Source organism: Phyllostomus hastatus, unplaced genomic scaffold (assembly GCF_019186645.2).
Source record: "Phyllostomus hastatus isolate PE091 unplaced genomic scaffold, TTU_PhHast_1.1 phas_contig_58, whole genome shotgun sequence".
Lineage (NCBI taxonomy): Eukaryota > Metazoa > Chordata > Mammalia > Chiroptera > Phyllostomidae > Phyllostomus > Phyllostomus hastatus.
This window is the reverse complement of record NW_025333916.1, coordinates 42,886,093-42,911,141: the sequence shown is the minus strand read 5'-3', so window position 1 is coordinate 42,911,141 and position 25,049 is coordinate 42,886,093. Positions and strand designations below refer to the sequence as shown.

Genomic DNA, 25,049 nt, shown 5'->3' with positions numbered 1-25,049 from the left:
TTATGTGCAGGTGGAAGAACAAAACCTGGCGTATAAAATGTTCCACTTCACATTACTAGAATCTTATGTCCACACTTACTTAGAAGACAACATAAAAAAAGCTGAGAGCCAATCACTATTGAAATTAAATGCACATCTCTCCTAACACCCAGATTAACTGTAGCAAATAAACTGTCACTCTAAATATCGTATTTTTACACAGAGTATTAGCTTACGTGGTAAAAAATCCACTCTCCCCTTCTTCCCCATTAATAGACTAAGCTGCTCGCATGCTGCCAAACTAATCGCCACATTTCCTAGGCTCCCACGTGGCTCAGTGTGGATATGAGCTCCATGGAGCTTAACGGGATGTGAACAGGTGATGTCTACAATGTCTCGGTCATTCTCAATCTGTAAGGAAGCCACTTGCCCCACGTTCCTCTTGTTCTCTCTGTAAATGGGAACACACGTGGGCAGGTACACCAAGGTAAAGGTGGGCCGAAGAGATGGAAAGAAACACCTCGTGGTACGACGTAGGGAGAAGAGCACCACGAGTGATCTGGACTGCTCACGTCTTGGATATTGCATGACACCTAAAAAAAAATTCTTTCATTCACCTATTTTGTAGTCTCTTGTGAAAGCAGCTTAGTTTTAGCCTAACTGATCAACTCGATGAAATCTACTCAGCGCCATGTAGCCTGATATAGATAGATCCTCTCTAACAGCATGGCCCAAGAGGACTTGCTCAATGGTGGCACATGCATTGGCCAATATGGCAGCCACACATAGACACTGAGCCCCCGCCAGGTGGCTAGTGTGCCTGAGGAAGTGAATATTGAATTTTAGTTAATTGAAGTTAAAAATCTAACTTCATGTGGCTAGTTACTGGTTGCTTCTTTACTGCACAATACAAGTGCCTGGGACATCTAAAATTGTGATGGTACAACCATTAGGAAGACCCATTACCATCATAGAGACACCTATGTTCTAAAGCTAAGAATTTTTGCTAGAATGTTACCAAGTATTAGGGAGCCTCAACCCACAGTTTCTCAAAGTAGAAATAGACTTTGAGCTAAGACTTGAATATGACGTGTTTAAGGTTGTACCATCATTTTAAAGCTGACACTAGCTTATATTTCAACATGAAGGACACCTGGGATTCTTTTATAATGTCATCGATGAATTTATCTTCTGTAAAACTAAACTCGGCAGATTATTTCTGCTGAAGAGACAAATGCAAAGCAGTTAGCAACAATCAGGCCAACCAATGAGTCACTATCTGTCTGCCATTACACGGAGGCCTGGGACAGTAAATTAACGTAGGGATCTCTGGAATGCCTTCTGATCCATTTGGGTATTCATTTAGCGAAACCTCGTGTTGGAAAGGTCAAGTTTGCATTTAGACTTTAAAACTCTACAAAACTCCAGGAAACAAATGACATTTCAAACATCCATCTAAAACATGTAACTGAGTCACTGAATACAATTATGAGAAACAAATAAACCAAACTGGGCAGTCTGCCCAGAGGCCACAGTAACATATAAACTTCGGAAAGAGATAGCAACGAAGGGAGGGATTGAGGGCCACAGGGGGTGGCAGGGGGGTAAAGGCCAGAGAGAAGGGGGAACCATGGATGAAGAAGGAGGGCAGGGTGGGAGGACAGGCAATAAAATAGTAGTGAAGGAGCAAATCAAACAGAGAAGTCTGCCCCCAAAGCTCTAAATGCATTCACAAAAGCCCTCATTTGAGCACTCCAGTGGGGGATTTACAAAGGCATATATACATACAATTTACACGGTTTTGGCCCCACAGTGAGTTTATTAGAAATCTTAACAAATGGACACTCCAGCCTTCTTTGTTGCGTGAATTTTAACAGCAGTGAACACAGTATTGTTTAATTACTATGAAAAGCTTCAGATGAATCTCAAAGAACTATATCGTTTCTTAAAGATTTAACCCATGCAACTATAGAGCAACAGCAAATCGAAGAAAACGTATGCGGCTCTCACACCCTCTTTGCTGGCAAGCAGAGTGAGGAGGCTCGTTCTTTCGTGGGAACTTGGATGTTTCTTTATCTTCCTGTTCCCAATAAGATAGGGGCATCAACTTCAACATCTTTTAGGACTTGGAAATAAAAAAATTAAGTGTCACCGTAGTTTCAAGTCAGATGATATCCTCCACAGAGGAGCACTCTCTGTGTGCTCAGAGCAGACAGCTGAACTTTTCATTGCCCAAAGTGAATGTGTCTGAAACTGTAGTTCATAAATGTCACCCAGATGCGCCACATAGGACAACAGACTGAGGAGTGGACTAGGAGTGTAGCTTCCAACTCCAGTTCTGTCTTAGCTCATGATGATGATGATGATGATGATGATGATAACAGCATCCTTTCTAACTGATCCTAAACCCCACCCTCTTAACACCACCTTACAATCAATATCATCTGTGGCAACCCGTACTGTAGTTTTGTGAAATCTTCCCCCAAAATCTGAGATGGGGAAAGCAGCAGCCTTGTTCTATCTTAGATTTAATGAAATGCAGACTATAGTAGACCAGTCAGCAGCTACTGTTACGTGCACGCACTATAACTCTTTTTAACCTTGTTTTTGTTGTTGGCACAATTACAGATGTCCCCATTTTCTCCCCTTTGCTCACCTCCACCCAGTCCCCATCCCCCTTCTCTCTGGCTGCCACCACACTCTCCCAATAGCTCTTGGTGGAAAAAACTGTTATTGACTCCCTTTCCCAGATGCAGCACTGACGCACAGAGAGGTTAAGTAACTTGCACAAGATCACACAACTAGGCACTGGCTGAGGCAGTTTGAAACCCGGCCAGCCTGGCACCGGGCCTTTGCTCCTGGCCGTCACACTCCCTGGTGCACTTCACGTGGGACTTTGCACACGTCTTTTCAAGTGACTGGTACCTCAGATTCCTCTTAGGCCCCAAAGTAAAAGCACTGGACCAAGTCATCTCCAGAGTCCCACCAGTTTTCAAACTTACAGATCTCTGGCATAAAATGCAACCCCTCACATCCCTTTATTAGACAGATACCATGTTATTAAAGAAACTAATTAGCACATTAATTTTAATTATATTTCTTTACAGAAGAATACTGTATTTCACTCTAGCTATAGGACATGATAAATTTATAGAACAAAATTAAATGATGGTAATTTTAAATAGAGCAAATACTATTCTTTAGGAAATCTGATCAGTGTCTTTGTACCACCTCCCGTCTAACTAAGCTATCTTCTTAGGTTTCTGTAACACTGGGGGACAAACTGAAATCATAGCAAATACATGCGCCAAAATCTGTCAGGCACATGGCATCTAATTTGATCTTATGACTACTGAAATAAGAACAATGAAGTATGCATATACATATGTGTCACACACGTGCACACACACAGTTTCTATGTGTGAATACTATTTTACATTGGTTGAAGACTCTTGAAACAAAAGAATTTTTGCCACCAATTTTAAAGTCATTAAAAAATCCCTGATTATGTGAAATGGCATGGAATGTTACAAATCAGAGTATTCCTCCATATTATACCACATCTGTCTTCAAATCACACTAACACCCAACTGCTCTACTTTCTAGGAGTGCCCAAGTTTGCCATAATTAAAAAATAGCTCAAACTCTTTTTGAGATCTGTCATGCAATAAGAACTCAGAATAAAAACTTCACAAAAAATAAGCCACATTCTAATGTCCCTCCATCAAGTATGGATGTGACGGGATTGTCCAAAAGAGCGAGAAAGAGAGCGTAACTCAGGCTGCTCATGCGATAACGTCTCCTAGCTTTGGACAGGAATTTCCTGTTTTAAAAATTAATTCCAAAAACAATTTTCTTAGTTTCAGGCAGAATGTATTGATAGCCAATTCATTAGTTTACTGGGCCAAGTCAGGAGAATTTAGAAATCGTGTGAAAGAGCATTGAGGTGAACACCAACACAGTGACCTTAAACATGAGACTATGATTTGACCCACATTCAGACTTGGGCTGTTGGCCTCCAGAGCTGCCTGGCTGACATCCTCTCCCCCATCTCCCAGCCCTCACCAGACTCAGAGTTCCTAGAACATAGACTGACATCTTCTTCATCCCTGTGTCTCAGGGGCAGGCAAAGCAGAGTGCAGACACACAGAAGGAGATTAACAAGTTTCTGCTGGCTCGGTGAATTACTAAAAGAATGACCAATTTAGATGAACAAATGCCCAAGTGTTTCAGTCCCAAAAAAAGTCTCTCAGATCCTGAGTGGTGGTGATGGGGCAGATGAGAAGGCAAACTAACTGTCTTGACCTCGAGAACCAACTCAGTGGACACTCCCAGGTCAATCAGAAAGTTAAGGTGCATGAGCCAAGGTGACACCCAACCACCCAAGCCAGAAAGAAGAGTCTTTCTAGGCTTCTGTCACACTCATCCCCTTCAGCCAATTAGTCACCAAGTCCTCTACCTTCTTTTCATCGCTGAAACCCACACCCTCTTCCTGCTGTCACTCAGCTTCTCCCACCACACCCCACTGGTAGTATCCCGGTGGGGCTCAATGATTAGCACCCCATTCTCCCACCCGGCTGCAAAAAAATTGAGGAAATAGTAAGGGAGGTGTGGCAGATGGAGAGAAAAATGGCACCTCTATTACCAGCACCTTCAGTTCACAGGTTGTAGTTTCAGGTCTATAGTCAAGCAGCTAATACTGAACCCGAGTGTTGACGTCAAGTTCAAAGCTGGTCTAATCGTGGGCCAAAGAGCTTCGCCCAAAGGGCAGCTCCCTCCCGAGAGGTAAATAGAATGGAGTTGAGATGTCAGTCTGAATTCTTCCAAATCTGCCAACTCCAGGCCAGGAGTAATATTAGTGAGTAGAAAGAGTAGTCCACGCACGCCTCCAGGGATCTCTCTAAATCTGCCCGAGGCTGCCCTGCTCAATACACGCTGCTGGCTCCTTCCTGCCATCTACCCACCTACACACCGCTTTCATGACCATGTGACCCTGCCCACCCCTCCAGGTGTGAGGCTCAACTCAGGTCATCCTCTCCTCCCGTGTAGCTTACCCACTGGCCTCTGCCCCCTTGTCTGATCTTCTGTTACTCCCGCTTACTCACCTTTCCAGACTCAATTCAAGGTCATCTCAGATAATCAGTCCTGTGAACATCCCCAGTGAAGTTCAGCACAGCCAGACTGGTGTCTCCCATCACATGCTTGGTCTGCCACCCATGGTTACTCTAATACTTTATTATAGTCTATCCATTAGACCACTAAGTCAAGAACAATTCTTTATATTTTTTAACTTCCCAATACCTCGTACAGATCCTGGTACATGAACACCTACAAATACTTATTAGGTCACAGAGATGCAAATAGCTAAATGCAAAGTAGGACACAAAAATCCATGGAAATAAAATGCCACATTGGTTCCGAGGGAAGAAAGAGCAAATCCAAGTGAGGAACCTGACACATTTTCTCAAAGTAAGAGGTTAAACATCGTAAACAAAGATATATCTAGACATATCTTTGGGGAATCAGAGAAAATTTCATTTTGAAAAGTTAAAATTGAATTGAATAAGACTCAATGGATAAATATATGGAAAAAGTATTCTAAGGGAAAAAAAGGCAAAAGACACCGATCTGGAAAAGCAAAAGATAGATTTAGGGGACACTTCAGTCTCCCAATTTGGCTGTGTTTAGAGAGCAACCTGAAAGAAAGATGGAGTAGGAATGTGACTAGAGCATTCACGCAGCCTTGAGTATGCAAATAAAATAAATTTCAACATTTACAGACAATGGGAATCAAAGAATGTTTCCTGAAAGAGTAGCTGTTAATTATGCCAAGGAAACTATATAAAATCTGGATCCTTGTAGTGGTGATAATAATCAACTAATAATTTGTTTTTCAATTACTTCCAAATTTTTCAGGAACACAGTGACTGAGAGCTTATAATAGTTTGATAAATCTCAGTAGAATAGTATCGGAGCATAATAAAATGAGTAATAAACTATTTAGGATGATGTTAAGACTACACAGTAATTTGTAGTCATTTCTCATTTTGTTTATGATTCTTTCAACCCATCCCTGCATGCCTCATCTACCTAATGACTCTGTACTTGACACTGGTCTATCCTGTAATAATAAGCATTGCCTATTTCCCAATTCTCTTAATAGCCAGGAAAACAAAAATGCTAATTTCAGATGATAACAACTATAACCATGTTTCTACTTCCCTATTTTTTCTTCCCTAGTCTGTACCAACTATGGTGAGTTTCAGAGATCACTCTTCAAAGAAGAGTAGACAATCAGCGAAACAGAACCACGTAGGAATTATTGAGATGCCTGATTTCAGTGCTAGAGTTGAACACATGGATCACACAGATAAATGGTCTCTAGACCCATCTGCAGTCAATTCTGAGTTACAGCAGCAGAACAGCTCTGAACAAATTCCAAGATGGCTCTTCAAAAAATGGCACCAATAGCAGCAGCTGGGAACTGTAAGCTCCTCTACCAACTAATTATGTGTTATTGGTCAAGTCACTTTAGCTTATTGGGCTTGATTTCCTAATCTATGCAATAAAAGGAATAAACAATACCCCCAAGCAGAAAACCAGTGCATGTCAATTAACTTTCAGCTGAAGACTCCCTTTTAAGGACAGCCAGGATTCTCAGGAGGAAGACGATTTTCTAGCAGTGGCGTCCTGCCTTTGACAGCTGCCAGAACATTCCAGTCCAACTTCTCCACTGTCTTATGTTGGGTTCCCCAGTAAACACTCACCAAGAGGATCTAAAATGCAAGCAGTTTCTAGGGAAGTACCCTCACTTTTAAAGGGGATCACACTTATGAGAGGCAAGGGACAAGGTGAATTGGACAGATACAGCAGTTGCTCTACGATTTTTTGTGAAAAAGGACTCAGCCAACTCCATGGGGAGTTCTGGACTAAAGACGGTCCTTCAGAGTAATCTCCAACTTTACCCCTGCCTCGTTTAGTCATTGGATGGGGCTGCTCCCTTGCAGAGGAATTTCTGGGTCAGAGGAGTTTCTGGGAGCCACTGGGCTGTTGGTCATCAGCGACAAGTCTCTGTGCAGCCGGCGGTATGAGGGAGTCACTCCTGGAGGGGCTGACTGGACAGAGAGGTAGCAAAGCAACTACATTCACCCCAAATTTTCTGAAAGTAAGCAAAAGAAAAGCAGAGTGAAGAAGAGAGAAATGGATTGGAAAGAAACAGCTGGACTGAGAAAATCCATTTTTCTGTCCTGAAGCCTTGCTATCTGTATGGCCTTGGCAAGGCTGTTTCATTTCTTCATGCTTCAATCTCTTCCTCTGTAAGGTGGTCCAAGGTCACTTTCCTCACTCAGACATCCGGGGTTCTATTCCACAAGCCATTCTTGGTCAGTTTCCAAAGCCCTTCTGCTACCTGCCTCAGGCTTGCAAATGCCACTGAGGAAGAAAGCAAGCCCACACATACCAAAAATTTCCAGTAGCATTTGGATTCATCTTTGTTAAGTGTGAAGAGATGACCAGCAGTAGCAGCAAATGCAAATCTATGCACAACAGTGGGCACACAGCAATCCCCGATTAAATTAGATTTGCAGGCAGCAGCTTGGGGCTTTTGACATTAGACCAAATACAATTATTCAGTTGGTTCTATCTTTATTACCCATGCTCCCCCCCCTTGTGAGGCAATTTTCCTTATTGGAAGTAAAGCAACCCCAACCAATGCATTTAAAAATGAGACTTTCTTGTTCTTATTAGCCCGTATAAAAAAAAAAAGACTATTTGAAGCAGCACAACCAGGGGCAAGGAATTGGCTCCTTATTGCAGTTCATGTTGTTACTGCTTTAAAAGTGGAGAAAGACTCCCCAAGGAAATACTGTCTTTCAAAACAAGCTCACAGGGTAATCAACAGGAGAGGTCTTTCAAGAGAGATAGGAAACAGGGAAAATTATTAAAATGTAATAAAATAAGCAAAATGGACACAAAACAAGATTGAAACATAAGCTGTTCGGGACAGAAATGCCACGTCTTGAGATTCACTTTCATAGCAGTATTAATAATATTGTCCAAATAGGGTTACAGAAACCTTTCCAACCAACACAACAGCTGTCAGTCCTTGAGATAAAAAACCCCAAACCAAAAAGGAGCATAGAAATGTGGCCTATACGTGTGAATTTACACTCTAGCACTTTAAAACAAACGTCCACCAGGCTAAGTATCACGCAGAGTGGAATTCCCACCAATGAGATATTGTAATAGCTATTCCTCTGAGCTGAACACAGACTCAAGTAAACAAACTAAAATCTACAGTTCCAAGTGGATGGATATCACGCGGCAAAGAACCATTACCAGTCCTTTGTTCCTGAAGTGCAGTCACCTCTACCCCAAGTTCCAGCTCCGAGGAGCCCACGTGCTGGGCTCTGGGCTTCTTTTGCTTGATTCCTATGGTGACCCTTTGTCTGAAACTGTTCCTCTAACAGATACCAAATTACTAAAGAAACAAATGACACTTTCATTTTAAATGTATTTCTTAAATTCCTTACAGGAGATGTATTTCTCTCCATTTACAAAAATAGACATAAGGAATAATGGAGTTTGCTTAATTTATAGCAAAGGGTTAGTTAAATACAGTCTCATGTATGTTACATATCCACACACCCTACAACTCAATAATATTTTTCTTTTCTCATTTTAGTAATGTGGGAAGTCACACAGAAGCTCTACTAGAAATCATTCCAAACATACCAGATGCATATGATAATTTTTATATTTTATATAATAGAAAGGAGAAAAATAGAGATGTGATAAAGTAGCTCAATATATGAATTTTAAAGGATTCATGATCTTATGACCCTTTATCCCCAAAAGAGAACAGAGCCAAAAAATGATTAACTTAAATATCAAATTTTTAAATGTTTTCTAGATTAATGCTTTACTTATTAAATTGTCATATAAACCCAACTTCCAATCAATTAAACAAATATTACTAAGCAATATGATTTTCAACGAAAAATAAACAGTAGCATTCTACTCAGTACTAACTGAAAATAGTTAAGTTGACAGCACTATAAATAAGTGAAGCTGAAAAGCCTTTAGCAATGCTTAAAGTACATATTTTATTTTTCTTTAAATACACAAGTCAAACTATTTTCATCCATAAGAGGGTGGAAACAAAACATTAAAAATAACAGTCCAAGTTAGAAGATCCTCAGAAGAAAATATGTCCAGAGAAACATTTTTTAAGAGTATTATGTCAAAGTCTAGGGGAAAAGTTCACTGAAAACACAGTAGGGTTTTCATAATTTTTTAGCCCAATAAAGATCATGATTTCAGATTCATCTTCATTTAGTTGTTTAACAAAAGATACTGAGGACCTTCTATGGGAACTGGGTTATAGTTACATCATGGTGAGCATGTGATAGGATGAGCAATGAGTAGATACAAAGGAACAGAAAAATCAGAAGTTAAAATACAAGATAGTGAATAAAAAGTAAAGCAATTAAAGCTAAATGAACAAGATGGATTTCTAGCACAACCATGAAGGGACCTCAATGACTTTTTTTCATTGTTGGCACTATTACAGATGTTCCCCCTTCCCCCCCCACCCCACTTTGCCCCTCTCCGCCCAGCCCCACCCCAGGCCATCACGGCACTGTTGTCTGTGTCCATGGACTCTGCCTAAATGCTCACTGACTGATCTCTTCCAGGGCCCCCTACTGCCCTCACCTCTGAGATCTGTCAGTCTGCTCCGTGTGTTGATGCCTCTGTTTTTATTTTGTTTATCAGTTTATTTTGTTCATTAAATTTCACACAATAGCAGCATTATTTATAACAGCCAAGATCTGGCAGCAGCCCAAGTGCCTATGAGTAGATAAGTGGATAAAAAAGCTGTGGTACATTTACACAGTGGAATACTGCATGGCTGTGAAAAAGGAACTCTTACCCTTTGCAACAGCATGGATGGACCTCTATGACTTCTGATATCAACTCATCCTAAAGGGCTTGCCCTAGGACACAGGCCCTTCCAGAGACCTCTGTGAAATGTGGCTGCTCAACAGCAAAGCACACAAGAGTGAAGAGAATCAGGACTCCTGTGACGCCAAGGGGTCTGATTTTACAGTTGATCCTCTGACCTTGCCGGCACTAAAATAACTGTCACAGCCAGTGGAGGTTTTCAGAGGATGGAAACACCTCCTCAAAGCCCCAGCTGAGTTTACAGACTAGCAAGTGCGCTCGAATGAATAGTGCCGTTTTGTCAGGAACATTTATCTAACAGTAATTCACTCTGCAGTCTCACTGTAACACGTTTGTCAATGTGCAGCTGCTGCCCCACACCAGGGTGCAGCTCTGTGGCCCCAGGCGGCCACCGCTGCAAGGAGAGATGCAAAAGCAACTAAAGGTCGTGTGTGCAAAGACGCCGACTTTCACCCTGGGGTGTAAGCAACTTAAAATACTCAAGAACACCTGGTGATAATCCCCTGGCGTGACAATATCCTTGTTTTCCTATAGCACTTAGAATGATGGCATCATGAAAAATGTACTAAATTTCAATCAGAATGACCTCATCGAATCTTCACTAGAAAATCAAGGCAAGTCATTTAATCTTCCAAGGCCTCAGTTTCCTCACCTGTAAACTGGGGACAATGATGGTCACCCTTCCCACAGTCCCTCTGATGATAAATGAGATTAACTTTTGAAATGCTTTATAGTTTCCCAAGCAATTTCATGGACAAACCCATGAAGAAGTCTCCCAGGAACAGGCCAAAGAAAAGGGCAAATTCTCAAGTAGATATTGGAATAATTTCCCAGATTAATGGCTGTCTCGAATCCATAGATTTATACCAGAAGGAAATATAAGATAGGAATTAGAAACTATTTACCAAAGAAAGAAAATGAATGCACCTTTCTCTATCTTCCATTAGCTTTGATATGTGGGCAGGTACCGAGGCTACCCCAGAACAAAGATAATTAAAAGTTCATAACTCTCTGCAGAATCGGGAGGAGAGCCTCTCAGGTCTGCCCTATGCTCTATAGACTCTAAAAAATATGCTGATTACTTTATGCACTAAAGTTATTCTAGACATTAGACAGTCTGCCAACTTGTCAGTAGATTGTTGCCTAATGAGCAGTTCATTTGTCCTTGGGAAACAGGTAATAGGAGTTAAAAGTTTCCTTCAAAAGATGTCATTTTGGTCACCTAATCCATAAAACTTTTTTGTTTGTTGGTTGGTTTGACTACTTCTCCACCACTGCAAGACTTTGAAGCACATAAAACAAAGACTGGGGAGGATTTCGGCTGCAAAAATGACAAGATAGACAGGGTCATGGGCCCAGTGGAGAGGGCACAGACTTGCGCACAACCACCGGGATTTCAGGCATGACTGAGCCACCCACCAGCTGTGTGCCCTGGGCAGGGGTTAGGCTGTCTCCGTGCTGTCGTGCTGACATCTTTAAAATCGGATCATCAACTTCCGGTCAAGGTGTCAGCATAGGCAGATGTGGCTCACCTCTTCATACAACCACATCAAAATTACAACTAAAATACAGAACCACCATCACTCAGAACCGTCATAAATCAAGTTGTATGGAACTAAGACAACTACACAATTAAAGAAACCACATCTATCCAGACTGGTAGGAGGGGTACAGGTGTGAAACAGGCCGGTCCTCCACACATGTGTGGTAGATAAAAATTCAGAAGTGATATCTTGGGAGCAAGGAGCCCCAGTCCCTCACCAGCTCCCCCAGCACAAGATATCAGTTCCAGGAAGATAATTCCCCACAACTTCTGGCTGCAAAAGTCAGTTGAGATTAAGTTGATGGAAGAAACTTCTGGAGCCCCAATCAGTTCCTCTTAAAGGGCCCACATATGGACACATCAACTCAGACTCACTCCCTCTGAGCTCCAGCACCCAGGTAGCAGTTTGAAAGGCGCCAGTGGCATAAAGGGAGAAACTGAAGTGTCTAGCATCAAGTGAGGAGAGGCCATTGTCCTTTTTCTAAACCCTCTCCCCACTGAGCTGGCAAGCAGGTACCATACCTGAGACTCCATCAACCTGGCTAACACTGTTTGACCCACCTAGGAGATCCCCAGAGAACCCACTCCACCCAGTTTATGAGTCCACCCAAGCTGCTTTTCCACATGCATGGATGTCTTGGCTCATGCTTCACAATTTCCTAAATCCTCTCAAACAAGCAGCTGCTGGGCTCAGGGAGCCACAGGCCCAGCACTAGCAGCAGCCAGCCTAAATTCATACCTTGGCTCTGCCTGAGAATTTTCACACCCAGCCCAAGTAGCAACCATCTCAGATTGCTTTATAGCTCAGGCAGGGTAGCCCCATACAAAACATAGGTTGGGGGGCCAACCTTGACCTGCACCACCTGGAGAAACCCCAGGGCCAGCACATCCAGTAAATAGCTACAAACCACGAGAGCACCACCACCCTGCTCCTACACAGCTGACCCTCCACGGAAGGAAGAGGCTGGTGGTCAGTGGTCACAGCCAATCCCTGTAGCTAATTGACCTGGGTAACTCCCTCCCATTGATCTGCCAACAGCAATTAAGGCTCAACTAAAGGAGGAGGATGTACTCAGCTGTTTAGGAGGGTGCACCTCGAGTACCCAGCTTAAGTGATAGGGGAGGCTATGCCACCGGACCCTACAGGACACCTACTACATTAGGCCATGCTACCAAGACATGGAGTCAAAGCTCTACCTAATACACAGAAACGAACACAGGGAAGCTGCCAAAATGAGGAGACAAAGAAACATGACCCAAGTGAGAGAACAGTTCAAAGATCCAGAAAAAAACTAAATGAAATGGAGATAAGCACTCTATTAGACACAGAGTTCAAAACACTGGTTGTAAAGATGCTCAAGGAACTCAGTGAGGACACCAGCAGCATAAAAAAGACCCAGTCAGAAATGAGGGATACGCTAAGTGAAATAAAGAACAATTTACAGGGAAACAACAGTAGAGTGGGTGAAGCCAAGAATGATTTGGAACATAAGCAAAAAACCAATTAGCATGCGGCTGTGCTCAGAGGGGCAGTGGCACTTCCTAGGTGCTCAGGGATCATTAGCTACTATTATTAAAGTGACCAAAAATAAAGTTTATTTGGCAACAGCCACACTGACCGAATGTCCACTGTTAACCCTTTCTGTTCTGGGAGCTGAGGTAATTTTAAGAAAAAACAGGTGGTTACCACACTGAGGTTGCGCTGTATATTTGAAAGCAGTCAGTGCCCTGATTCCCATCCACTGAATTTGTCCCCTTCTTCCCTCTCCATGTCTTTCTGTTCTTTCCCCCACTCCACCCGCAGTGGGAGACAGGTTCATCTTCTTCTTCTCGAGGTCGGAGCTCCCTCTGACAGCCGGAACCTGCAAGACCTGGCCTCCATCTTCGGTTGAACTCAGATGCCCCCCCAGTTTGACTCACGTATTATACTGGGCCAAGAGGTTCAATTGCACCTTTAAGGAGCCTTTTCCAGACTCCACCTTGCCAAAAGGTGAGTTCCTTCCAGCCAGAAGGTCAACCTATAAGCATAAGAAAAGTTCCTAACATTTTTCTACAGAAATTTTGATTCTCTTTCCACTGCTACATCTGCTTGAGGAGGAAATGCAACAAAGGAATTTACCACAGAGGGTAGAAAACAAAAATATATAGAGAGAGATTTTAGTAACATTCCTACACATTGTTCAGGGCTTCTAAAGTTACGAGTTCACACAATGTGAAGAACTGGTTTTCATGTTGTTTGTGGTTTAGAACTTAAACGGGCATTGAGAGAATGAGGGTACCTAATGCACTAGCAAGTAAAGGTTGACAGACAGTCTCCACCTCTTCAACCAAGGAACAGGGAAAATATTGACCATGTGTTTATATCTCATCAGCGAGGAAAATTCAAATGGTTAATGATTATTCATGTCCAAAGCTATAGTCTTTGGGGTAACCAGCATATTTCGAAAGTGTTTGCCCACACGCTTTCTGGGTGCAGGGTAGCCAGCGTGGGAGAAGCCAGGCCAGTCCGGTGTCCCTGCCCCTCCTCTGGGGCTTTCCAAGGTCCTCACTTACAGAACCCATGGGAATCACTTCCCATGAAATAAACTACATGAAAAACAAGAAACGCAGATTTGAGAGAACAGTTAGAGAAAGTCTCTTAACAAAACATTCAGCTTTCCCCAAAGGTTATATAAGCTCCTCCTCCTCCAATTTACCTGCTTTGTTATAGTGGTTGTATGAGAACACATGGGCATCCTGCAGGTATTCTGGGAACTGCAGACCCCATCCAGCATTGTCATTATTTAGAGAGTACCTCTATTCTTACGTGCACTCTCGCCTTGTCACTGACAGCCACGCTCAGCACATTGCCGAAGTGGGCTCCTCCTGTGCGTGCACGCTGCTCGTCCCGTTCTGAAATCACTGGCCTCCCTGCCTGGCTTCTCAGTCAGACACTACACTTCTAGAGCAAGTCTTATTCGACCTAGAGATGTAATGCAGTGAGCACATGGAGGAAGTCATCTAAATTCTTATAGCCAGAAGAAAAAGTATAACTATGTTCTGGGAAAGGCCACCTGATATGGTCTTCAGTTCCACCAGCTGCTCTGGCTCCCTCACAGCGGACTCTGGTTCTAGTCAATTTGTAGCTTCAGTTCAAAAAGCTCTCACCAATAATACCAAATAAATGTCTTATATGCAAAGTTGAAACATTTATTCAAGACGTGGAACATAAACACAACAATTAAGGGTCTTGCTTCAAATTTAGTAGTGCTTACTTGTTTCAGGGCAATCATAACAGTAACAGTGACACTAGAGATAGAGACTCTGTCCATTACTGCGCTGAAAAGGATTTCCCATTTTTCTCTTGTTTTAAACATGCAAAAGGACTCCCCAAATCTCTGAAAATACCTTCTCATTGTCAGGCCACAGATGGTATTGTTTTCTACATTAATGTTCTGATTCAAACGGAACAGTGGAATCAGTATTGCTTATCTTCTGATTTTCATCAGAATAAAATTATTTATTGAAGACAAGAGACAAAGACACACTTCTAGCTAAGAATTACAGAGACCTTTGGAGGGTACATATCCTGTGAATCAGGCAACATCTGCCCATCCCAGGAAGAAGAGCAAGTCCTAGGCTCCCTCTTTTCTCCCCTCAAAAGCAGCCACAATGTATCTCATGTAATTAGATGAAACATATTTGCAAAGGCTCTAGGCAAATACACACACACACACACACACACACACACACACACACACAGTGGCCAGACTGACTTTGTCCCATCGCAACTGACTGTAGAAGACTGACGATGCCACCCTTGTATAAAACGATGGTTGTGCCCTCCAGCATAAAGCATGCCCACCTCCGTATAACACAGTGGTTCACAATAACAGTCACCAGCCTCCCTGGATCCTTAGAGGTCAGTCGAGCACACCCATTAAGTCTTAGTCTACATGCCAACTTTTCAATAAGGTCCACAGTGCCCAGTCTAATTAAAATCGAAAAACCCTTTTCCTCCTAACTCCCAATGACCTTAACTTGATGATTTTCTTTATTCAGAAAATTTAGCCACTTGGAATGTATCACATGGTTTACTGAATCATTGTGTGTGTGTGTGTGTGCACATGTTAATCATTTTACTTCCCCTCCCTACACACACACACACACACACAAAGGTAAGATTGATGAGGGTAGGATCTTTCTCTGTTTACTAATATATCCCAAGAACCTAGAAGAATTCCCAGCACATAGTAGGAAATAAATCAACATGTATTAGTTGAATGAATGAATAAAGGACTCGGCTTAGACTGACTTGGCCCTGAGTCCCAGTTCCACCTACACTTGGCTACAGGGCCCTGGGAAATGGCCATCCCCTCTGCAGCTGTGTGTCCCCCTCCGGAAAAGGGGGACCTGAGGAGCCCCTGCCCCCTGGGATCTTCATGCGGACCGGGTGAGTCAGTGCATGTCAAAAGCTTAGAATCAAGCTTGGACATAGTGAGCTTTTAATAAAGGCTACCTGCCATCATTATTATTATTTCAAGATATGTTTCCCAAGGTGGTGACAGATTAGTGATGATTTACATGCCCAAGCCACTGGCTCTCCTCACATCTGACCTCACAGATGAGACTGTGAAAAGGGACCCAAGGCTCTTGATGGAGCAGCAAAGCTACCAAGGGTCGGACACCATCACTGTGGCCTCATCAGCTGCAATTCAGTAACGGGGAGGATTCTGCAAGGAGCTGTTAACAGTGCAAGTGTCACTGTCTCAGACCTGCTGGAGTACAGTAAACACAATGATGAAACCAATGAGTAAGTGAGGGTGAGGCTCAGAAACCTTAAAAGGCAGGGAAGGCAGCTCTTCTCTTCCTACTTGAGCAGAGAGATTTGTTTATTTGGCTTAACAGGAGCTGAAACTCACACTTTATGAAAGAAGATAAAGGAAAAAGAAACAGCCCTGTTAAGAAATTTACCAGAACATACTCTAGAAAGCTCATGACCAGGAACCTGACCATAACTTTTTCCTGGAGCAAAATTCTAGTTTGTGTAAAAGTTGAAAATTGAATCATTAACGTAAATGTTCACTAAGCATTTAGGAAAACAAAACACTTTGGAAACACTCACTATTGATTTACAAGGAAAAAAGGCAGGGAGGTGGGGGTCAGAACTGACTAAGTGAGGAGAAGAGGTGAAAATGAGTGAGGAAGACAGAGGTGAGGGATAAACAGAAGGACAAAAGCAAGAGGGGCATTTACTGACTTCTTGGCGATCAGAATCTTAACTCCCCTATTTATTATAACATGTCTCCCCACAAGGCTAATCTCCTCCCATAAATTGTCCCTTAAGAGCAAAATAAAGTGGATGACTACATGCTCAAGGATTAGATCATGACAAATCAGGCCAAAAAGGAATTTCTCTCCTCACTCTAGAGAAGACCCCAAGATTTCGGGGAATTGAGCAAGGTCACAGTAGCTAAGTTGAAGCTGGAATCAAATTTCCAGGCTCCCAAGTCAATGCTCTGCACTCCACACAGGAACTTCCCCAAACCCCAATGTGCGCATGATAAATGATCCAGTAGTTTCAAGAGGAACCCAAGATTCTGCACTTCTGATGGGTCCCGGGGGGGGGGGGGTGATAAGGCCACTGGATTATACTGAGCAGCAGGCTTCTGCCCCGTTTCACCTGCTAAGGTACGTCTAGTAATAATTTGTTGTTGTTGTTTTAATTTAAAAAGAGGTGTTTTCCAGGAGCAGTAGAAAGTAGCTTACATATGAAATGCTGAAGTTTTAAACCTTCTGATAACTCAACACAACTGGTAAAATTGAAGGGAGTTCATATTTACATGGAGGTGTCAACTGTAAAACATAATAAAATTGCAGGTTTTTCAAGTTGTGCCACCTCACTGCACTCTATGGATATGCATTTATTGATAATTTCCCCTTTATGTTTGAAATATACCATGCCTAAATTGCACCAAATTACTAGACCTGCCTTAACTCTGTCTCCTGTGATAATAGAGACACTATGTCTATGGGGTGCTTCCGCTTGTGTTGAGACTGGACATTTTATTTTAGATAAGAAAACTCGGCACGGACACAGCCAATCCCAACAGGCACGAGAGCACAGATTTTACCTGCCACCAACCCAGTGTCACAAAATCAACCACACCCACTCACGTGTGTCACAGCCTTGTTCGGGAGACACACGGCATAACTAGGGGAGAAGAGATCCATCTAAGTTCATCACTCCTGCTCCTCTATTTTCTCCTGTGTACTGGAGGAGTCCCCATGCATTTGAAGAGAGTTGATGCAAACTAAGCACAATATGTCCTCTCCAGCCAAAACTCTGTTAATCTCCCCAACCTTCCTATTGGTCCCCTTGAATCAGCTGAGCCCAAGAGATGTTTCCTATAAAACGTCCACAGTGTATCTCAATCTGATCCCAGTAAAATTTCACTTCAGCTGAAGTGAAAATGCAGAGGTAGCATTTACGGATAACAGCTGGAGAACATTAGTTCTCTGTCTCTCCTTTTCTCTCCCAAGGGTTGAAAACTCCACTGTTCAGACAGGAAGTCGTCATACACCACACACTGTATGATACGAGAACGCTGGGATACAAGAACAAGTTGCAGAGGATTAGGGGGAGTGTGCAGGGGTTTTGTTCAGGAACACAGAGCAGCAACTCTGCGAACCTCTTAGGGTGTCCTTTCCCCCCACAGTATTCAAACAGCATGATGTAGGCACATCCAGAATTGTCATGCACACACTTCATTCCCTGAAAGCTTTTTAATAACTCAGAGTAAGAAGGCTTACTCTTCCATTTTTAAAACACGAACTCCAATAAGTTTGGGGGAGTGGCTAAGATTCTCCAATAATCTTTTTTGGCATATTTGCTATCTAAAAAGACAAACATTTATCTTTTTACAAATGAAAACTGTCACACACACCAAAAAAAAAAACAACAAAACTCTCACATAACTGCCCAGAATAAGGAAATATATATGTATCTCACATACATGTGGAATTCAAAACATGATGATCTGGGAGAGAATGATTTAAACAAAAGGTTCTTGTGGATATGGTTTTTAGGGTCGGTTTCTGCTATAATTTCACCAAGCTGCTGAGGACGAACACAGCCGCAAAAAAGGAGCGAGGCATCCACATTCTGTGGCCACAGCTCCAAGTTCTGGGTAGGATGATAGGAGTTTCCCAAACACCACAGGCTGAATAGCCATTCTGCATTCCTACCCGTCTGCAGGCGCTGGACCCGGTTGGTAACCGCCTGTCCTCTGGGGGCAGGCTGTAAAACCAACCCTGTCTCTTCCACGCCCCTCCAGCCAAGTTCAGGACAGACAACCTTCCTAACTTTTGAACCACGAAAATGCCTTTGCCATATGCATATCAGGGGCGTGCTGTTAATCAACGTGGTGACAACACCACGGTTTTATGCAAAGAGGGGGAGGAGGGGCGAGGGGGAAGCCAACCCACACATCCATCATCCTTTTAGGAGGAGGTGGAGTTTAAAGTTTCTCCAACTTCCAAGTTCCCACTTGACAGGCAATATTTCTGTGCAATTTCCAGCCCCGTGGAACAGATGGTCCTTTGCCCGTCTTGAGCCCCGAGAGAGCCCAGACAAAGCCCCCAGCCACTGCTCCCCTCAGGGGGGCCGATAGGTGGTCAGTTTCACGAAGCTGTCAGCCCAGGGGCAGTGAGTAGGGAGAATGGAAACTTAACTACTTCTTCCAGAAGTTTTTCCTGGTACAGGAGAGCAGAGGGGGCTGGGACACAAAAGCCTGAGAAAGTTCTCACTGCGTTATTTTTGAAAATCGTCTTCCACCATCTGCCAAACCATCATCCTAAAGCCCAGATGCCCGGGATGGGAAAGTTGAGGCACACGCGTTCAGAAACACGGCAGCAATGCAACTTGAGCCGTCCCGAAGACAACCTGGGAAGTTGCTGAAAGGGACCCCACGGTGGGAAAGCATCCTCGAGAGCCTGAGCACCCGGTGCCAAAGGGGAAGGTGACGGCCCGGACAGATTGCCAAATGGGTGTGCGCCATCGCAGCGGGCAAGAACCTTCCTTCCCAGACTAGAGGGCGAGGGGAAGGGAGGGGGCGCGATGCGGGAGTGTGAGGACTGTCGGCCCACTCACCCTCACTGCCGTACTGTTTGCCATTGTTCGCGCCCATCCTGCCGCCGTCATGCCCGTCGTCTCCTGGGACACTCCATAGCTGGGGCGCACCGATGCGCGCTCCGCCCGAGGAAAGCCCGCCCGACGGGACCGTTAGCTTTGCATACCCCACGCTCGAGGGCCGATGTCCAGCCGGGAGCGTCCCCTGCACTCCGTTGGGAGGGGGCGCTCGGTTCCCTCCAGGAACCCCCGATGGCTCCGGGTGGGGTTGGGGGCAGCCACAGCTTTCAGAATCCGCGTTCACGGCCGGCGGGCGCAGCGCCGTGGAGAGCCCGCGCCCCGGGGCCGCCCCGAGGCTCGCCGCGCCGCCGCCGCCGGGTCCCCATCCGCCCGCCCCGATCCCCCTGCGGTGGGCGCTGAGCCGCACGGGTGGCCGGGACTCCCTGGCTCGGCCACCTCTCCTCGGCGCCCTTGCGCGCCCGCGGCTTCCCCGGGGATGGGCGCGGCGGCCACTTGTTGCGGACGTCCCGACCGAGCAGACACTAGCGGCCCGGCTCAGCTCGCCCGCGGGCCGGACTTTTGTTAGCGCCAGGCGCCTCCTCTCGCCTCCCAGCGTCAATCACAGCTGGAGCCCGGGGGAGGAAGGCCGGCCCGGAGATGCGCGGCCTTTTAAAGGGGCAGCGCTCCTTTTCGGGGCTCTGGCTCCCGGCCCCAGCCTCGGCTCAGGCCCTCGCGCCACCCGCGAACTACTCTGAGCGAAGGAACGTGCTCTTGGCTGCATTTTACTATTGTTCTTTTACGGCCTTGGCCCCCAATTTGTAAGATGAGCTTCCAGGCATCGTTCGGAATCCCTTGGCTTTGCCTGCAAATATGGCCTAGTTTAGGTGTGGGGGCGTTTAAAATAAACATGCCTCAGAGTCTCATTGTGTCTGGAAATTTCAGGTATATATGCTGGCATTCTCCGGTGGTCCCACTTTTGGGAACTGAGGCGGAGAATGCAGGAGCGATGGAGGGAAAACTTGAGGGGAAATTAGCAGGGAGTCTCTGGAGGCTTTCCCCGCCCTGGTGCGGGAGGTTTCCTGGCTCAGAACTTTTAAGAGCTTCCCAGCCAGGAAGTATATTTTCTCCCTGGTCGTAGGACTTTTTTCCTTGTGGTTGGTGTACCCTTTGTTTAATGCATTACTACCTCTTTTGGAGATTTATATGGTACTTCTAGAGTCTTAAAATGGCCCTATGGTGTTCCCTCCGTTAAATGGAAAAAGAAAATTCTTCTTAATGTTTTATTTCCTTTCCATGTAAATACCTAGAATTTTATAACATTGCATCTTAGTAAAGACCCAGACATTCCCAGTGCAAATTTCTTTGTACGGAGGCAAGCACACAGCAGTTTCTCCATAGATGCTTTGAATTAAACATATATAATGATTCTTGTGTGTGTATAATATATAAGCATGTATGATAATTGCATGGAGAACCAGGGTTCTTGCAATTACCTCTTTCTTAAAAAACCTGCAGTCATATGCAGAGATTGTTAGTGATTCGACTTCCTACAGATTCTATTTGGGTAACTTCCTTTTTTTGGTACAAGTTTCTTTCTTAAAGGTAAGATACAATATCATGTATCAAATATTTCAAATCTAGCTTTCTTGTGCAGGAGAGGTCATGTATTGAAAGAAAAAAATCATAAACTTACCTATTGTCTAGAACAGGATTAAATAGTTTTGTGTTGCGCTGTTAACATTTCAACTGTCCCAGTGCAAAGGGATTAAGGACTGAATTGTAATTTGCCTTTTCATATCTGGAATCTAGTTCACTGCCTGGCCAACAATATGTGCTCCCCATATCTGCTGAGTTAAATTGAAATCTTGTGGTATGGGCCCTAAATAGGAGATATGGGTATCATAAATTTGGAAGAGTTAAATGAGTTTTCAGAGATTCCACCTGAAAGCATAAACCCAACCTAGAAATCAGCCAACATCTACATTATCTTCACCCAAAGTGGGTTTCTGCTTATCTGACCCTTGTGACTTTCCATCACCTTTTAAGGAGGCATACTTAGTTGAAGAGCAGCCCTCTACAAAGTAGTGGGCAAGGGAGCTCATCTCGACCTTTGGTGTCACCTTGACAACATGCTTGTTTGTATGTTATCTCCTTGATGCTTTCAGTTGGAGGTCTACAAGTCAGGAAACTGTCAGAAGAAGAAACAGGCTCAAACCGTTTAGTATATGGAGTCACTCAGTTAGTTAGTTCCTGACGGACTCAGGTTCTCTGACCTTCTCCTCCCAACTCCGCCACCTCTCTTGACCTGGCCATTATTCATCTTGGAGTCACTGTTTCCTTTTTGGGGGGGTTGAGTCACCTTCCAGGATCTCTAATGTCAAAGCAAAGCTAATGGTGACAAGTAAATTGTGGTGAGGGACTGCATTTATCTCCTCTGAAATTAAAGCCTGTGGTGTGCAAATAGGGGGAGGGGTGGGGACATCCGTAATAGTGTCAGCAATAAAAGTAAAGTTAAAATGTTTTTAAAAATAAAGTCTGTAAATACATTCAAGGCTCAATCACCTACCATAAAAGGAGATAATGACACACCAGTTTAAGAAATTGCAGTTTAAAACAAAATACAAAAAGAAACTTAACTTAGATCTTCCTTCCGATTATAAAATATAAATACGTGTTGTCATAGTCACTGTAAATGCTTGTGTAAGAAGCATGGGTCAGCAAAAAGAAAGGCACTATTTCTTTTTAAAATAAAGGTGTATTGGTGTTTTAATTTTAATATTAAGATATTGTACAAATAGATGATTTTAACTAAATTATCATCTTTTTACCCAGCTTCCAAACCAAATCCCTCAGTTTCAATACAGATTTGCAAGATTCTTGAGGAAAGAAATGATGCATTTTTCACCAATGAGTTCCCAATATCTAGCATAACTCCTAACACAGTTGTCACTCAATAAATCCTTGCAGAATGAATGAATGAATGTTGAACAAAGGGATACAATGATTTGAATGTTATTCTACTTTCTCTTTCTGCCCTTTGTAAAAGGCTGCAGTCCCTGAAGAGATAAAAAAAATCAGTAAGCATTCAAAGTCATCCAGAAACTGAATAATAATGTATTAAGCAATTGCTGTTTTTCTCTACACAATACCTTTTCCTCCTGGTTCTGGGAGCACCAGTTCCTGTATTTTGGGAAATTGTTTCACCCAAATTCTAATTGTGGGCTTCCTGTGAGAGCTTATTAATTGTGGTCATTGTGATCAGCATCCTGGGCAAGTGAGGGCCCATGGTCAGCCCGACCCTGTTACAAACCACCTGCCCTGGTAATGGGAGAGTGAGCACCTCCCTGCTAGGCTGGCACCAGAGGAGGCCTGGTGAACAGTCAGGAGTGTAACTATTGGATTGGCCAAAACACCTGTTTCATTTATTCCGTAAAATCAAAGACACATTTTTCATTTTCACCAACAACTTTCTTGATTTGGATATTCTGAATACGTTGGCTATCTCCCATGTAGTATAATATTAATTGTTCTCAATTAATGTCTCAATTTGATCACTGTCAACTGCTATTGGTTTACCCAACCTTGGAGCACTGCCCATACGTAGCACAAATCTTTTTATTTTGCATTCTAGTTGTGGTTTTACCGTTCTTTTTTTTTAACTTTACTCTTTGTATTTCCTTTTTTTTAATTTTATTTTAATCATTGTTCAAGTACAGTTTTCTCCCTTTTACACCCAATCCAGCCCACCCTCCTAATTTTACCATTCTTGAAATAATAAAGCATAATATGCCAAAAATGTTGCTTATTTTTTCCATCTTCAACATTAAAATGGCTACACAAAAATGTACCAATTTTAATGTTTTTAAACGCATGCTGATATAACAACTGTCACAATACCACCTAACAAAATTATTCTGAATGAAGTTAAAGACAACTAGGTACTACTAGAGCCATCTTATGGAAAAAAAAACAAATGAATTGCTTGGTCACCCTAATATCATTCAAGACCGCAGAAACACCCTTACCACAGTGACAGTGGAGGCAAAGTGGGGAACCAGCAGTAAGGTGGAGGTTATCACCTCCAGGGTCAACAGACATAAAGCGGAGAAACTGGATTGCTACTGTTACCTAGGAGTTGTGAGTTGGCATATTTAAAATACGTGCTTTAAATACAACCCATCATCTCACAAAATAATATGAAAATGCTTAGGTTTCAATAAAAAAAAAGCACTCACCATACCAAGAACCAGGAAGATTTCAAGCTACATGAGAAAAGACAATCAACGGGTGCCAACACCAAGATGGCCAAGATGGCAGGGGCTTTAGAATTAGCAAAGATTTTGAAGCAGCCATGGGGCAAAAAATGTTTCAACAAGCAATTTCAAAAGTGTTTTTAATAATAATTTTTAAAGATTTTATTTATGTTATTTTTAGAGAGGAAAGGGAGGGAGAAAGAGAGAGAGTGAGAGAGAAACATCAATGTGTGGTTGCTGGGGGCCGTGGCCTGCAACCCAGGCATGTGCCCTGACTGAGAATTGAACCTGCGATGCTTTGCTTCACAGCCCACGCTCAATCCACTGAGCTACACCAGCCAGGGCATTTTTAATAATAATTTTAAAAAACAGAAAGCCTCGGCAAAGAAAAAAAAGGAGAAAAAGAACCAAATGGAAGCTTCAACGCTGAAAATTATAGTAACTATAACAGCAAAGCTCAGTGGATGGGCTGAACAGTGGATGAAAGAGACAGAGGAGAGAATCAGTGGATTGGAAGATAGAACAATAGATGCTATCAATATGTATAACAAGGAGAAAACAGACAGAAAAAAATGACAGCGCCTCGGAGACGTGGGACTATAATAAAAAATCGCATGTTTGTGTCATCACAGACCCTGAGAGAGAGGAGAAAGAAGGAAGGGGTAAAACAAACCACTTGAATACATAATGGCTAGAACCTTCCCAAATTCTGGAAATGACAAGAGATAGAGACAGAGGACAGAATTGTGGCTGCACGTGTGAAGGAGGGTCCCAGATGGAAGTGAGTGTGGCTCTCGAAGGGCGACGTGAGGGATTTTCATGGTGAAGGAGGAACTGTCTGGAGCTTGGCAGGATCAGTGTCGGCGTTCTGGCTGTGACAGCTACTGCTTTCCCTTGTGGCCATTGGGAGAAGCTGGGTTGAGGGAAAACGGGACCCTCTGGTGTTATTTCTTACAAGTGCAAATGAGTCTATAATTATTTTAATATCAGAGGTTAAATTTGACAAAAGAAGCCTTTTTCTCCCCAGAAGAACTAGTTCTACATATCCTTTCTGTACTATCAGTTACCACGCCTCCCACATTCTCTTCACACACATACATTCACCTGAGAGGTCAAAAATCTTAATGGTAAGTGGTTCCAAGTGTTGGTCAGACTTACATCTGTGTCTACTTAGCATGTAGTGATTTAGACAAAGTTGCGT

General features: G+C 43.4%; 1 protein-coding gene across 1 annotated transcript in view; it reads right to left on the bottom strand.

The window, feature by feature from the left end:
* FBXL7 (F-box and leucine rich repeat protein 7) overlaps nt 1-19,734 on the bottom strand; it is a 335,135-nt gene extending 315,401 nt beyond the window's left edge. Inside the window, exon 1 of the mRNA XM_045848330.1 lies at nt 19,617-19,734. Coding sequence (XP_045704286.1) covers nt 19,617-19,653 — 37 coding nt within the window. The 5' untranslated portion in view covers nt 19,654-19,734. The remainder of the gene's footprint in view (nt 1-19,616) is intronic.
* Nucleotides 19,735-25,049: the final 5,315 nt, after the last annotated feature.